This window comes from Pongo abelii, chromosome 16 (assembly GCF_028885655.2).
Source record: "Pongo abelii isolate AG06213 chromosome 16, NHGRI_mPonAbe1-v2.0_pri, whole genome shotgun sequence".
Taxonomy (NCBI): Eukaryota; Metazoa; Chordata; class Mammalia; order Primates; family Hominidae; genus Pongo; species Pongo abelii.
This window is the reverse complement of record NC_072001.2, coordinates 66,326,761-66,342,078: the sequence shown is the minus strand read 5'-3', so window position 1 is coordinate 66,342,078 and position 15,318 is coordinate 66,326,761. Positions and strand designations below refer to the sequence as shown.

The 15,318-nt window shown below is 38.7% G+C and overlaps 1 protein-coding gene across 2 annotated transcripts in view; it reads right to left on the bottom strand.

The window, feature by feature from the left end:
* APH1B (aph-1 homolog B, gamma-secretase subunit) overlaps positions 1-15,318 on the bottom strand; it is a 28,202-nt gene that overhangs the window by 10,541 nt on the left and 2,343 nt on the right. The window contains 2 exon segments of one of the 2 annotated variants that reach the window (NM_001131558.1): positions 6,706-6,828; positions 7,623-7,693. In NM_001131558.1, coding sequence (NP_001125030.1) covers positions 6,706-6,828; positions 7,623-7,693 — 194 coding nt within the window. 2 annotated transcript variants of the gene reach the window in all.

The window sequence follows — 15,318 nt, the reverse complement described above, 5'->3', positions numbered from 1 at the left end:
AGCCAGCAATGACCACTTATATCCAAGTCTCCTGGGTACCTGACTATGTATTAAAAATGCATTCCTGGCTAGGCACAGTGGCTTACTCCTATAATCCCAGCACCTGGGAGGCTGAGGTGGGCGGACCACTTGAGCCCAGGAGTTCGAAACCAGCTTAGGCAACATAAGGAGACCCTGTCTCTACGACAAATACAAAAATTAGCCAGGTGTGGTATTGTGCGGCTGTTGTCTCAGCTACTCAGGAGGCTGACGTGGGAGGATTACCTGAGGCCAGGGAGGTTGAGGCTACAGTGAGCCATGATCGCACCACTGCACTCTAGCCTGGGTGACAGAGCTAGACCCTGTCTCAAAAAAATAAATAAAAAATAAAAACAAAAATGCATTTCTCTTCATTCTTGTAGATTATTTCTTCCTCTGACTTTGTATTACTCTTACATTTATTTTCTTCCTCCCCTCTTTCATCAATCCACATAAAAAGTATGTATGCAGTGGCCAATATGGGCCAGGCACTTTCTAGCCGCTGGGACTATTACAACACATGAAACACAGTCTCATAGAACCTTTCCTCATCCTTTCAGTTTACCATTTTATTAACACAATATCTAGAGGAGATCCCTTGGACATGTATTAAAATACTGTGCTATGTTCATACTTAGCTCATTTATGCAGCCAGCACTCGTTTCTGGGTGGCTTTGATGGTCATCACAGCCTTCACTATCACGATGTGCTACGTTAGAATGCTGGGATTTACTCTTTCTTCCCTCTGCAGTTGGTTAAGAGGTCCAACAGAAACAGACACGGATATCTGCATTATTCTGCCACACACATGTGGCTACAGCTACATACATCCTATTTAAATCCTTCTCATTAGTAAAAGGAACAAATTCCAGCTAGTAATGAAAATTTGCTAATAGTATCTCTAGAGTACAACCTTTTAATTACTAAACCTTTCTCAGTTAATGTTCCTAAATATAAAATTCTAAAAGTCCTTCAGTAAATCTAACCCCCAAATTTGCTTTGTTCTAATATTCTTTTTTTTTTTCTGAGACAGGGTCTCAACTCTGTCACCCAGACTGGAGTGCAATGGTGTGATCATGGCTCACTATAGCCTCGACCTCCTGGGGCTCAGGTAATCCTCCCACCTCAGCCTCCTGAGTAGCTGGGACTACAGGTGTGCACCATCAGGCCCGACTAATTTTTTCTGTTTTAAGTGGAGATAGGGTTTTGCCATGTTGCCCAGGCTGGTCTCAAACTCCTGGGTTCAGGCAATCTGCCCACCTCAACTTCCCAAAGTGCTGGAATTACAGGCTTGAGCCATAATGCCCAGCCTGTTCTAATATTCTTAAGCCAAAAAAACTTCCCTAACTTAACCATAAGAATATCAATGTTAGTTTATAACCCAGATTAATAAAAGGAGCTTCCATAATTTTCATATGTTGTAATACATTAATCAGAAAGCGGAATAATTCTAACAAGTACTGTATATCAGTTTGTGACGACTGTAACTGTCTAGTCGATAATGGACTTCCTCTTCTAATAATCTTCTAAGTCAAAGTATCTTGGTAGTGAATATTTCTAACCTATTTCTAAGCAAAATGTTTCAGTGTTATCTTCAAGAAACAACATTTATGGCCGGGCAGGGTGGCTCACACCTGGGAGGCCAAAGCAGGCAGATCACCAGGTCAGGAGATCAAGACCATCCTGGCCTACATGGTGAAACCCCATCTCTCCTAAAAAATACAAAAAATTAGCCAGGCGAGGTGGCACACGCCTGTAGTCCCAGCTACTCGGGAGGCTGAGGCAGGAGAATCGCTTGAATCCAGGAGGCAGAGGTTGCAGTGAGCCAAGATGGCACCACTGCATTCCAGCCTGGGCGACAGAGCGAGACTCCGTCTCAAAAAAAAAGAAACAACATTTACTGTTTGGCTCCTTCACCCTTCCTGAATATACCCCAAATGCTCTAACACACAGATTCATAAGCACCCTCATTTTCACACATGTTCCTTTCCCTCATTCCTGATACCTATTTTTCTGTCCTTGCAAAGCTAATGGCCTAAGACAGCAATTGCGTCTAATACTGGCTTCCTGCCAGCGTAGAAATTGCCATCACCTGGCTTCCCCTAACACGGGCAGGGTATCTCTAACTAGGTCAGAGCAAGCCAAAGGCTGCTGCTGGGTGGTGGCAGCCACAGACACAGGAGGACTTCCCAAGGCCAAAGCTCAGCCGCAGCTGAGAGACTGTGCATTGCTGATAAAGGCTGGGCTCAGCTGGAAAACTCTGCTGCAAGTTCCTGGGGTGGGCTCTGTGTGGCTCTGGGTATATTCATTCAAGGGTCCAGGCTAAGTGGGCATTAAGTTTCCAAGGTATCTTCTTCTCATGGCACCAGAGTCCAAGAAGGAAGGTCCAATCATGAAAATATTTTTTAAGCCTCTAACTTACATCATAACCACTAATTGGCCAATTCAAGTCACATGACTGAGCTCAAAGTCAAAGGGTGGAAAAGAACATTCCAGCCACCACGAGACTTATTACAGGAAATGACAAATTGGGACAAAAACAATCTCCCACATTCCTCTTTTATTTTCTTTAAGCTCAATATTTTTCTTTCTTCAGTCATAACCCACAGGCCATGGCTTCTAGATCTTCTACCATACTGACAACATTCTTTCTATGTGAATTTTACTTCTTCAGTATTCCTGTTAAATCACAATGCTTGGAACAATACAACACTCCACATGTGGTCTGACCCATATTGGTTTTCCCCTTGTGAAAGGTTTAGTGGCTAAAAAGTTTAAAAGCTTGCCTAGGTTTTAAGCGCACTGTCTAGAAAATATAATAGAAATGAAATGGTCTGGGGAATTTTTAAAAATAAAATGATCAGCTGTTCTTTTTTACTAGTAGCTAAAAGACATTTTTAGCTAGTACTAGCTAAAGACATTTTTTCTTCTAAAGCATAAGGGAGGCAATTCGGAATGAAAAACCCAGATTCTATATAATACTAGCAAAATTATCTTCTCTCTGAATTCTGTTTTCTCATCTCAAGCGCTAAATTCTCCACCTTAATAATATTCTTAGGCCAGTTTAGAGCTTATAAGCACTTAAATACACATTCTCTAAATTAATTTCATTTAATTCTCAACAACTCTTAGCTAGGCATTATTTCTGCCCTTCCTGAAAGATCAGGAAATTGAAGATTAGATGGAAGGACAAGACTTCCTTTGCCCTGTGAACAATGCTGCTCTTAACCTCCAGGCCTGGAGGAAAGAGGCCTCTTCCCTCTGCCTGGAACATCTCTCCCTGACAACTCCTTTCTTTGCCTGCCTAGCTATTATTCACCCTTTAAGTAAATCTCTACTCGTTATGGCACTTCCTCCATAAGCCGTGCCTGGCTTTCATTTTTCTGTAAGTTATTTATTGAGTGCCATCTAGAAATAAAGGACTCCACAAGATGCCAAGGACACAGCAGTGAACAACACAGATGTTGTTCTTGCACTTGCATGGCATAGCACCCGACTGGAGAGAAAAGACATTCAACAAATAACTATACCATTACTTAATCACGCCTGTGATAAATGCTGCAAAGCCAAGGTACTGTGGCCTGGGAGCATGGGTTACAGCCTGTCCTTTGTGCCCTGTGGCTCTTCCTCATTTCCCTGTAGCATTGATTATGCTTTACTGTAATTAGCCATTTGTCTTTATTCCCCACTAAGAATGGAAGTTATGAATGGTAACTGGGCTCTATTTTCATAGCTTTGTATAACTCCTTTAGACTAAAAACACTTAATAATTATGTATGGAATGAGTGATTCAATAATCAAATGGACTTGCCCAAAATACTACATTAATGAGCCAGGATAAGATTCGAACCTAGGATTCCAATTCCCATACTTTTGTCTCTACACAAAATTACCAAGAACGGGTAATGATTCTAGTAAAATTTAATGCTAGCCTACAACATAACCACAAATAAAAAAGAAGTAACCTATACATAAACTTTATTTATAAACTATGCCTGTTTGTAACATAAGAGCCTATGTACATACAGGTATCATATAGTATGGATTTTATTAACACATACTAATATAGACAGATATATACTACAGGCTGAATATCCCTTATCTGAAATGTTTGGGACCAGAAGTGTTTCAAATTTTGAAATATTTGTGCATCTATATATATAAAACGAGATATTTAGGGGATAAGACTCAAGTTTAAACATGAAATTCTTTTTTTTTTCTCTTGAAACAGAGTATCCCTCTGTTACTCAGGCTGGACTGCAGTGGGACGATCACAGCTCACTGCAGTCTCAACCTCCTGGGCTCAAATGATTCTCCCACCTCGGCCTCCTGAGCAGCTGGGACCATGGGTGGGCACCACCACACCCAGCTGAATTTTTTAATTTTTAGTAGAGACAAGGTCTCGCTATATTGCCCAGGCTGGTCTCACTCCTGAGCTCAAGTGATTCTCCTGCCTTGGCTTCCCAAAGTGTTGGGATTATAGGCATGAGCCACCACACCTGGCCAAAACATGAAATTCATTTACATTTCATATATATCTGATACATACAGACTGAAGGTAATTTTACACAATATTTTTAATAATTTTGTGCATGAAACAGTTTTTTCTTGTTCTGTCTGTGACCCACCACACAAGGTCAGGTGTGAAATTTCCTACTTGTGGCGTCATGTCGGTGAAGGAAGTTCTGGATGTTGGAGCATTTTTGGATTTTGGATTTTTGGATTAAAAATGCTCAATCTGTAATTAGTGACCCTACATTCCTTATTTATTCTGATTATTATTTAGGCATTTGTAATGGAGTATGCTAAACATATAAAGTTACGGATTTACCTGGCAAAAATGAGTTGTGTCTAAATAAATGGTAATTACAAGTAGTTATAAATAACATAAATACAACAAATATAAATTTGGGGATCTTATTTTTAAATGTAATAAAAATTAATTTCTTAAATTTGTAATTCAAAGTTTATGCTTCAAAGAATGATGTTATAACAGTAAGAAACTTGCACATGATAAAACAACACTGTTCTTTCATTCTATAGATACAAATTTATAACATAGTCAGTCTGCCATGCTAACTTGGCTAAAGACATTAAGATAGCTTATTGAATATTGAATTTTTCCTTTAATTCCTAGAAATTACAAATACAATCCCCAAATTGGTACTGAATCTTTCTTTTACTACCAAAAGAATCATTTTAAACATCTTATGAAAACAGCCTAGGTCACTAAAGGGAATTAGCACCATCTAGTGAAAAAAGCTGGCAAAACTTGTATATCAAAAGAAAACTCCTGTAGCAGGGAGACAGAGCTGTGCTAACTGTATATGAAAACAGAAAACAAACTGTAGCACTAACACCCCTTACGATTATGTTTTATTACTTTTTATCGGGTTCTAACAGACTTTACTAATATTACATTTGTTTTAAAGACCTAACACTCAGTATAATCAAACATTAACACATTTGCCAGAAATATGCCAATGATGAAATGTTCAAAAGAAAGATAATTTGCTATGCTGGAAGCACCATTAAATAAGTATGACCCATGAACACACTTTCTCGTCCTCTAACTTGCAGCCAGATTTAAAGAGCCTTGACTTTATCCTGTAAGCCCTGAAAAGCCAAACCATTTTTGCAGCAGGGAAGATTAATTAGGTAGTTGCATACAGGATTCACATGGATAGTGTGTCAAGGAAAGACTAACCAGTTGAGGGCAGATGATGGTAAGCCAGAGAGGAGATGTCAAGGCCTGAACTGAAATGGAAACAAAGGGTCTACTGGGAATGGTGAATGAGAGTCCAATGGGCTTGGGGATCACTATGACATTCAGCATGCCTCTAAACTACTGCAGAAATTTTAAAAAATTGGTCATACCTCTTTATATCTTTTCTATTATTACCTTACACTGTTACTGGAATGCTTATTCACTTTTTTTTCTCTTATTCCCTTATTAGAAGATAAGCTCCCTGAGGAGCTTTAGCATAGATGTTATTAAAAGAATATACAAATCATGATGTGAACTCAGTTATTTCAATGGCATAACTGTTGTGGAAATGACTAAAAATACAGTGGGTGTTCTCCCCCTATTTTTAAAAGAGTTTTCTTGTGGAACTTAGAAGAAATCTATGTTAATTATGTACACTACCAACTCTCAAATTTGTGATCACTGCATCATGATGACAATTTTTAGCTCGTGGACGAAAAAGCAACTTGAAATGAGGTGGTCCTTTTAGCTGCATCATTTGGATGAAATGATCAACTCATCTATTATCCCATTTTTCCTCTCAATTTCAGATTAAATTTTACTGCCTATTCCCACAAAAGGCACCACAATGACAATTACAGATTAGGGCTTCTACTGAAGATAACATAAAATCGTAAAAACCAAAAAGAGCACATGGCCTTTAAAAATTCACTTCTAACATTTCAACTATACAGCAACATTGTTAGTAGAGCAAAATAAAAATAAATTTTACACAAGCTAAACTCCACTCTAAAATTCTAAAACACTCTAACCAAAATTTTTATTTTCCTAAGTCTTTTACTTCACAGTGCCTCAGAGTATTTCGCCTTTAAAAGACATAACATAAATTCGAATTCACTGGAATTCCTAAGCCAGTGAACTCCAATAAGAATGATCATTTAGACTAGAAGCCTGAATGTTGACAGCTATGAGACACATACCTGAATAAAGGAAGAATTGAGGAGAATCTCCATGAATGCCCACTGTGCCTGGCCCCAAGGAGTCAGATAGGGTATTCACAAAGGAAAATACTCCACTCATGATTCCAAAGCCCAAGCCAGAAACTAAACAGGAAGAAAAACACTGTTAACTCTTTTCCTTTCAAGATTTCAAGTCAAATTTCCAAGGACTAGTTAATACAAAGTGTGTTGGAGGGGAAAGGGTGCTTATGTTCTTCCTGAAGCAGCAGACAGCTGGCTCTGGAGAGGCATGTGCTTGGCTAAATGATGAATCAGAGAGGGAAGGGGTAAGAGGAAAGGAAATGAATGGCAGAATGCAGCAGAGTAATAAAAAGGGGAGAAAAGGGTCTAGAAAGACACAGAAGAAATAGGTGAGACAGAGGATACAACACCAAAACTCTGGCTTACTTTATGATAACAGAGTCTACAGAGTTATGTTTGATGGCTTAGAACTGAAATTGAGTGTAAAGGGGAACTGCGTATTCCTGAGCCCAACTGGGGAACCTAGATCCAATCTTAAACATAATTCTCAAAGTATAATATGCAGACATATTAACTGCTTTAATATGAAGAGTACTCCTAGAACAGCCAAAGTAAGATTCGGAGAAAGTAACAGTTTCATCATCTAGAAAATCTTAGTTAACTAGGGTACATACACATTAAAAATCTAACTTTCAAACCTGGTTAATATACAATGGACATACAGGTAAGGGTCACTTGCAATCACTTTCATTTACAAGAGGAACCTGGAAGACGGGGATAATAAGCAAATATGTACACCAATAGGCCAAGGCAGTAATAAAAAACTACTTGAAATCTACAAAGATACAAAAGATACAAACGACTTTTATGCCAAGTCTGATTTTTTTCCTTAATGAAACCATGCGGTTCTAACTTACCATAGGCCAGCAGTCGCATAGAGGGCGCTGTCTCACCTGGGTTTATACTCTTCAAACCCTCACTGGCTTTTCTAAAATAAAACCACACATGTAATTAAGAAGAAAAAAAAAAAACAGAAAGCACAATATATCAGGAAAGTCCAACAAGACACTTCAAACCCAGATACTCACTGAGGCTTTGCATCAGGTTATACTCTAAATCTGTTATTTATTTAAACAAAACCCAGCAAATTTTCAATGAACTAAAATCAACCAAAATTGCTAATTTTTACCTTTTGACATTCGCATAAAATAATAAGAAAAATATAAGTAAACAAGTCGCCAGGAATTGAATTTAAAAAGATAAAAACCACAACACTTTCAACTGCTTTCTGAACTCGGCAAATATTTAATTCAATATCCTATGGGATCTACCACTCTGATTTTTTTCCCCTTCCCAAAGTACTATATCGTTATTCCTGCTTTGTTGGCACTTTGTTCTATCTTCCACCAGGACTATACTTGCTCTGCCACCCTCCCTTGCACCTTCTACTCTGTAGAACCTAAACTACACTCATCCTTCAGAGTCCACTTCAGGCAGCGATTTGTTAAAGAAGCTGCCTACCAATGGTTTGTAATCACTAATCTCTCCTTATTCTTAAATCCTATAATACTGATGGTCTGGACTCTCACATGAGTATTTAATCAAATGATCTTCTGATTCTAAAACGTTTTACATATTTGTTTTCTATCACCAATAAGGCTTCAAGGGAGAAAATGATCTGATACTTTCGTTGTATCTTGCAGAATAAAATGCTACCCTCAGAATAGGAGATAAATGAACCCTTGAATGAAAGAACAGAATACTGCTCAAGAGAAAATAATCTTCAGCCGAGCATGGTGGCTTAGCACTTTGGGAGGCCAAGGCAGGAGGATCACTTGCATCCAGGAGTTCGAGACCAGCCTGGACCACACAGCGAGATCCTGTCTCTATAAAAAAATAAAATAAAATAAAATAAAATAAAGAAGTGATCTTCAGAGTGATCTTATGCATGCTTCTGTTGTGGCCAATTTATAAGCTTACCATGAGTGCCATGCAGATTTGTTAGGAATGCTAGGTGTGGCTGGTCAATTCTACTAGCATCACTATTACTAATTCTTGTTGGCGAGAAAACTCTGCAATAATGTAAGAGCCTGATTCAAAGAATATTTAAATTATATTTACTATAAAGTATATTTATTAAGGCAACAAAAGAACCAAAACATTTTAAAAATGATTTGTTAGCAAATGTTGAAACAAGACAGGTTAACTCTAAGAATAGACAATTAAATTAAGCAGAACATACTTACTTTCTGGGCATTGTGTTATTTTAAATTTCAGGGTATGGATATTCATTATAGTCAGCTTATTCTTTACATAAATATAAATATCATTGATTACATTAAATTAAGGCAATGTAGAATTCAACCAAAATAGGGACAAGCCTAGTGAAGGCGGTGCTTTTCTAGACTCAAAAGAAACAATCTGCCATTTTGGTGCTCTCCATCTGGAAGCGTTTGGTAGTGAGGACATGAGCCAGAAATTTAAGTGACCATCTTCTTTCTCTGAAGCAGTAACCAACTAAAATGTCCAATTTTCCTAAATAAAATAAACTTACCTCTCATAGTGATATTGTTAAAAGTGAATTAAAGCTTATGGGACACATACATAGTAAAAATCTCTGTCAACAAATATATCAATATAGTAGAATCAAAAAATTTGGGAGGATTTCTGTTTTCTATAAATTCCTCGATAATAAATAAAAGACTTGTGTCCATGTGGACACAAAGAAGGGAACAACAGGCCTAGTTTAGACTAGAGTGGGAGAAGGGAGAGGATCACAATTTACCCAGGTAACAAACCTGCATGTGTACCCTTGAACTTAAAAGTTAATAAAATAAAATACAGTTATGTGTTGCATAGCAACATTTCAGTCAACAATGGACTGCACATATATGATGGTAGTCATTATTATAAAGGTGCTAAAAAAATCCCTATTGCCTAGTGACGTTAAAATGTTGTACCATAATACATCACCCCCGTGTTTGTGGTGATGTTGGTGTAAACAAACCTACTGCACCGCCAGTCATATAAAAGCACAGCACACATTGGCCAGGCGCAGTGGCCCATGCCTATAATCCTAGCATTTTGGGAGGTCAAGGCAAACAAGTCACTTGAGCGCAGGAGTTTGAGACCAGCTTGGGCAACATGGTGAATCCCCATCTCTACAGAAAATACAAAATGAGCCGGGTGTGGTGGTGTGTGCCTATAGTCCCAGCTACCTGGGAGGCTGAGGTGGGAGGATGGCTTGAGCCAAGGAGGTGGAGGCTGCAGTGAGCTGAGATTGCACTGCTGCACTCTAGCCTGGGCAACAGAGAGGCTCTGTCTCAAAAAAAAAAAAAAAAAGCATAGCACATACAATTATGCACAGTATATAATACTTCATAATGGTAATAAACAACTGTTAATGGTTTTTATAAAAAACAACAACAAAGTTAAAAGACTTCTCCATTTCAAAACTTACTACAAAAATACAGTATTCAAGATCATCTGATACTGGTGTAAGGGCAGACACACAGATTAACAGAATAAAATTGACAGTCCAGCAATAAACCTTTGTATTTACAGTCAACTGATTTTCAACAAGAGTGCAAGATGATTCAATGAGGAAAGAGAGATGGTCTTTTTAATAAATGGTGACAGAACAACTAGATAATCACATACAAAAGAATTAAGGTGGACCATTACCTTACACCATATATAAAAACTAAAATGACTGAAAAGTCCAGCTATCAGAGCTAAAACTATAAAACTGTCAGAAGAATACATAGGTGCCAGTCTTCAAGACCGTGGGTTGGGTAATGGTTTCTCAAATACATACACCTAAACCACAAGCAACTAAAGAAAAAGTAAATAGATGAACCTCATCAAAATTAAAAACTTTGATGCTACAAAGGACACTATCAAGAAAATGAAGAGACAACACAGATGGGAGAAAATATTTGCAAATCATATTTGAAAAAGGACTTACATCTACAGAACTCTTACAACTCAATAATAAAAAGACAAATAATCCAATTTAAGAGATAAATTGGGCATGGTGGCTCACACCTGTAATACCAGCATTTTGGGAGGCCAAGGTGGGCGGGTCGCTTGAGCTCAGGAGTTTGAGACCAGCCTGGGCAACATAGGGAGACTATGTCTCTAACAAAAAAATACAACAGTTAGCTGGGTGTGGTGGCATGCACTTATAGTCTTAGCTACTCAGGAGGCTGAGGGTGGGAGGATTGCTTGAGCCCCGGAGGCGGAAGTTGCAGTAAGCCATGATTGCGCCACTGCACTCTAGCCTGGGTGACAGAGCGAGACTGTGTCAATTAGTGAATCAATCAAAGATTTTAGCTATTTGATACAGCAAAGTACTACTATCACAAATATATTAAATAAATAAACTCAAAAGTTTAATAAGCTTCCTAATTCTACGTTATGGAAGTATGTGGGAGGAAAAGTAACAGCACTAAGAGTTCTCAATGTCAACATCAGGAAGTGAGAAAGTACAAAACATCATCAGTTTCTGGGTTCACTTCCATCTTACTGAAGTGGAAAATTCTTTGTTTGCATTTATTATTATGTTCCCAAGAACAAAAAAAGAAACAATTCAAATTTCAAAACTATAAACTTTGAAAAACTACTGCTAAATCATAACATCTTTCTCATTTGTTCTATCCTTTTTTGAATGTGCGTTATGAGAGAGAGAAAGGAGTATAAATACAAGTTAAATACGCCATTTTCGGAATTTTTAAAAATAGACACGCTGCTTAAAAGTTGCAGCAATGGTTGTCTTAATGTTTTTTTCTATAAATGGAAGATTTTCTAAAATTACAAAATATTTACAGTATCAACATTTTAAGACAAAATTGAATTAAATTACAAAAGTTTCCATCCAAACAGAAAAAATCCTAATGTCTGTTTTAGGCAAAATACAGGAGTTTCAAGCAACACAGAGTTGTCTAAACTGTATGTTTTTGGCAAAATACGATTATGTTTTAAGCAACATAACTTGGATTTTAAAAAAATTACTGTAGAAAGGGCTACCACACATGCCAATTTCTCATCATGCAAGGCTTTGCCAGGCTGAAAGTTACTATTCATTCATGTAAGAATAAGATTAGTAAGATTAAGTGACTAAGGCCTAACTCATGAAATAAAACTTATTTATTATTAGATTGCAATGAATATTTTGATCCAATTCCATATATTTATAAAAACTGGTATAAACTCTCCACATTTTAATCTTGGCACCAAATTCTGACAGCAAAAGTCTGAGGTAGCACTTTAAATTTAAAAGTTCAAGACCTACTTTGGCAGTGGAGATAAAGTATTGATTAAACCAAAGTCCCTATATTTGAATGCAATATAGCATAAGAGAGCAATGTAAATGTATCCATATAAATGTCAGTCATAAATAAAGTATAATAATTCTTAAATTGTTTTAATACAACTACATAACATTCAACATTTCTCAAATTTGCTGGGAAAATTTTGAATATTCTAAAGGCTTGTAAAAGATGCATTTTGCAAATGCAAACAAAGGTATCTGTTAGTACAAGTCTGTCCTACCATTTGCAAATTTCCAAAGGTCCTTTCAGAAAAGCAAACATGGTTTCCCTAGGAGCCTAAAGAGGCTTCTCTGAACTTCCTGGCATTCGAGCCTACAGACTGACAGCTGTAATTTCTTCCTCATGCGGTCCTACTCCTTTCCTGCCCTCATTAAAAAAGTGGACCCAGGCTCCTCACTGTAAAAAGAAAATTTTAAAAATTAAAAAAAAAAAAAAAAGAGGAACAAAAATGTGGATCTATGTTCAGCTACAGTCCTTTGGAGCCCTAAGTTAGTGCCAGGAAAATGTTGCCATTTCAGGTGGAAACCATGAAGATGCAAGGCAGTGAAGAACAGCCCATGCTCATTTTGTCACGCTGGTAATTCAGGTTTTAGAACATACAAGTCCTAAACTTTAAATTCTGTATTAGAAATTAAGTTGTTGTTGTTGTTTTTGTTTTTTGTTTTTCAAAATTAGACCCATGGCATGAAAATGCATATGGGCCAATGATGTCACTGACAGGAAAACCCAGTGCAACGTGAGGCTGAGCTGTGAAGAGTACAGTGCCCAGTCAGGGGCACTACTTAGTCCGCACTGCAGAATACCGTGCTGGGTCCTGAGCACAGGCAAAAACCAGGAGCTGACAAAAAGGGTCATGTCCACTGACCAAAAAGAACAAACAGCCTTTCTTTTGGAAAGGTTTGGAAGCCACAACCATGCCTGTTGAGGTCCAGGTGAAGAAATGAGGACTGTTCAATCTTGAAAGGGAGATAATTATAACCATGCAGCAGAGACTTCATTTACCTGGTACTTGAGTAAGGCAGAGGTCAGAAGTGAGTTTTTGTTTTTGCTTGTTTTTTTTTTTTTTAGACAGGGTCTGGCTCTGTCGCCCAGAATGGAGCACAGTGGCGCAATCACGGCTCACTGCAACCTCCGCCTCCTAGGTTCAAGTGATCCTCCCACCTCAACCTCCCGAGGAGCTGGGACCACTATGCCCAGTTAATTTTTGTATTTGTTGTAGAGACAGGGTTTTGCCATGTTGCCCAGGCTGGTCTCGAAATCCTCAGCTCAAGCAATTGGCCTACCGTGCTTTCCCAAAGTGTTACAGTTACAGGCATGAGCCACCAAGCCCAGCGGAGGTAGATGTGATTACCTTAATGATATTCTACAGTTAAAGCTTAAAATTGTAGAATGGTAGTAACCATTCTGCCACATACCAGAAACATTCAAACACAGCTAGATGTCCATCTATTAGGGATGTTGTATTACCATGGAAATTTCTGTGTTACCTATGATATTTATTTATTCCCATGTAATATTTCCAGGTACTAATGGGAATTTCATTTTTGAAACTTTTCTAAGATATGATTTTTACTTCTAAGCAATGGCCTCCTGGATTTCAATTTCTAATTTAAATTCCTTCATTACGAAAAGGGAATTCAGCATCTGGTATTAAAAGTAAAGAGTAACAAATACAGAAAACCTAGCATATTGGCAAGAACAAGTTATCAGAAGCCTATGAAAAGAGTTGTTGTTGAGGTTCCTCTTGGTTATAGCCATGAAATTCATGGACAGCCTTAATTACTTCATTTGTGCAAATGAAAAAAGACAGCACATTTATCACTCTACTAAGTCTTACTACATACTCAAAGCCAATCTCATGACTGCCTGAAAGGAAATATGGTTCCAAGTTTCAGCTGTGTTTCAAATCAGTGGTTTCATGTGAGGCCCTCATAAGTCCTAGAGAAGACCTACTTTCTGGCCCAACAAGGGAACCCAAGGCATTTTTTAAAATGTAATTTTCTATTATTGATTTAAAACTACAGGAAATACCACAAAATGAACTCCTATTTTCCCCTACCACAGTCAAAATAATGGAAGGCATGGTCTCCATAAGAATTATTTATCTTGGCCAGGCGTGGTGGCTCAGGCCTGTAATCCTAACACTTTGGGAGGCCAAGGTGGGCAGATCACTTGAGGTCAGGAGTTCGAAACCAGCCTGGCGAACATGGTGAAACCCCGTCTCTACTAAAATTACAAAAATTAGCCGGGCGTGGTGGTGCACGCCTGTAATCCCAGCTACTTGGGAGGCTGAGGCAGGACAATCGCTTGAACCCAGGAGGCAGAGGTTGCTGTGAGCTGAGATTGCGCCATTGCACTCCAGCCTGGGCAACAGGAGCGAAAACTCTGTCTCAAAAAAAAAAAAAAAAAAAAAAGAATTATCTGTGGGCAGCAAGCCACCCAGGCGCCAAGGCAAAAGACAGAGGACATGAGCTGTTCCAGTATAATAAAACATAAAACAAGAATAGTTATACCAGATATAGATCTTAGAGATGATTATATATGAATATCATTAATCATTAGTTGGTAGCAATTACTCTTTATTCCAATATTATAATAATCCTTGCTCTAAAATCATAACCTAGGAGAAACCAGGCCATCCAGAGATAGGAGCTGAGGGGACACAGTGAGGAGTGACCAGAAGACAAGAGTGCGAGCCTTCTGTTATGCCCAGACAGGGCCACCAGAAGGGCTCCTTGGTCTAGCGGTGACGCCAGCATCTGGGAAGATGCCCGTTGCCGAGCGGACGGTGGTCTAGCGGTAGTGAAAAGTGTCAAGGAACAACACCTGCTACTTAGCAGACCGGGAAAGGGAGGCCGCCTTTCCCCCGGGGAGTTTAGAGAAGACTCTGCTCCTCCACCTCTTGTGGAGGGCCTGACATCAGTCAGACCGGCCCACAGTTATTTGGAGGCCTATCCGTCTCCCTGTGATGCTGTGCTTAAGTGGTCACTCTCCCAGTCCGCCTTCATGTTCCATCCTGTACACCTGGCTCTGCCTTCTAGATAGCAGTAGTCAATTAGTGAAAGTACTAAAAGTCTCTGATATGCAGAAATAATGGCATAAGCTGTCTTTCTCTGTGTCTCCTCTCCCTCTCTGCCTCGGCTGCCAGGCAGGGAAGGGCCCCCTGTCCAGTGGACACATGACCCACGTGACCTTATCTATCATTGGAGATGACTCACAGTCTTTACCCTGCCCCTTTTGCTTTATATCCAATAAATAACAGCGCAGCCAGACATTCGGG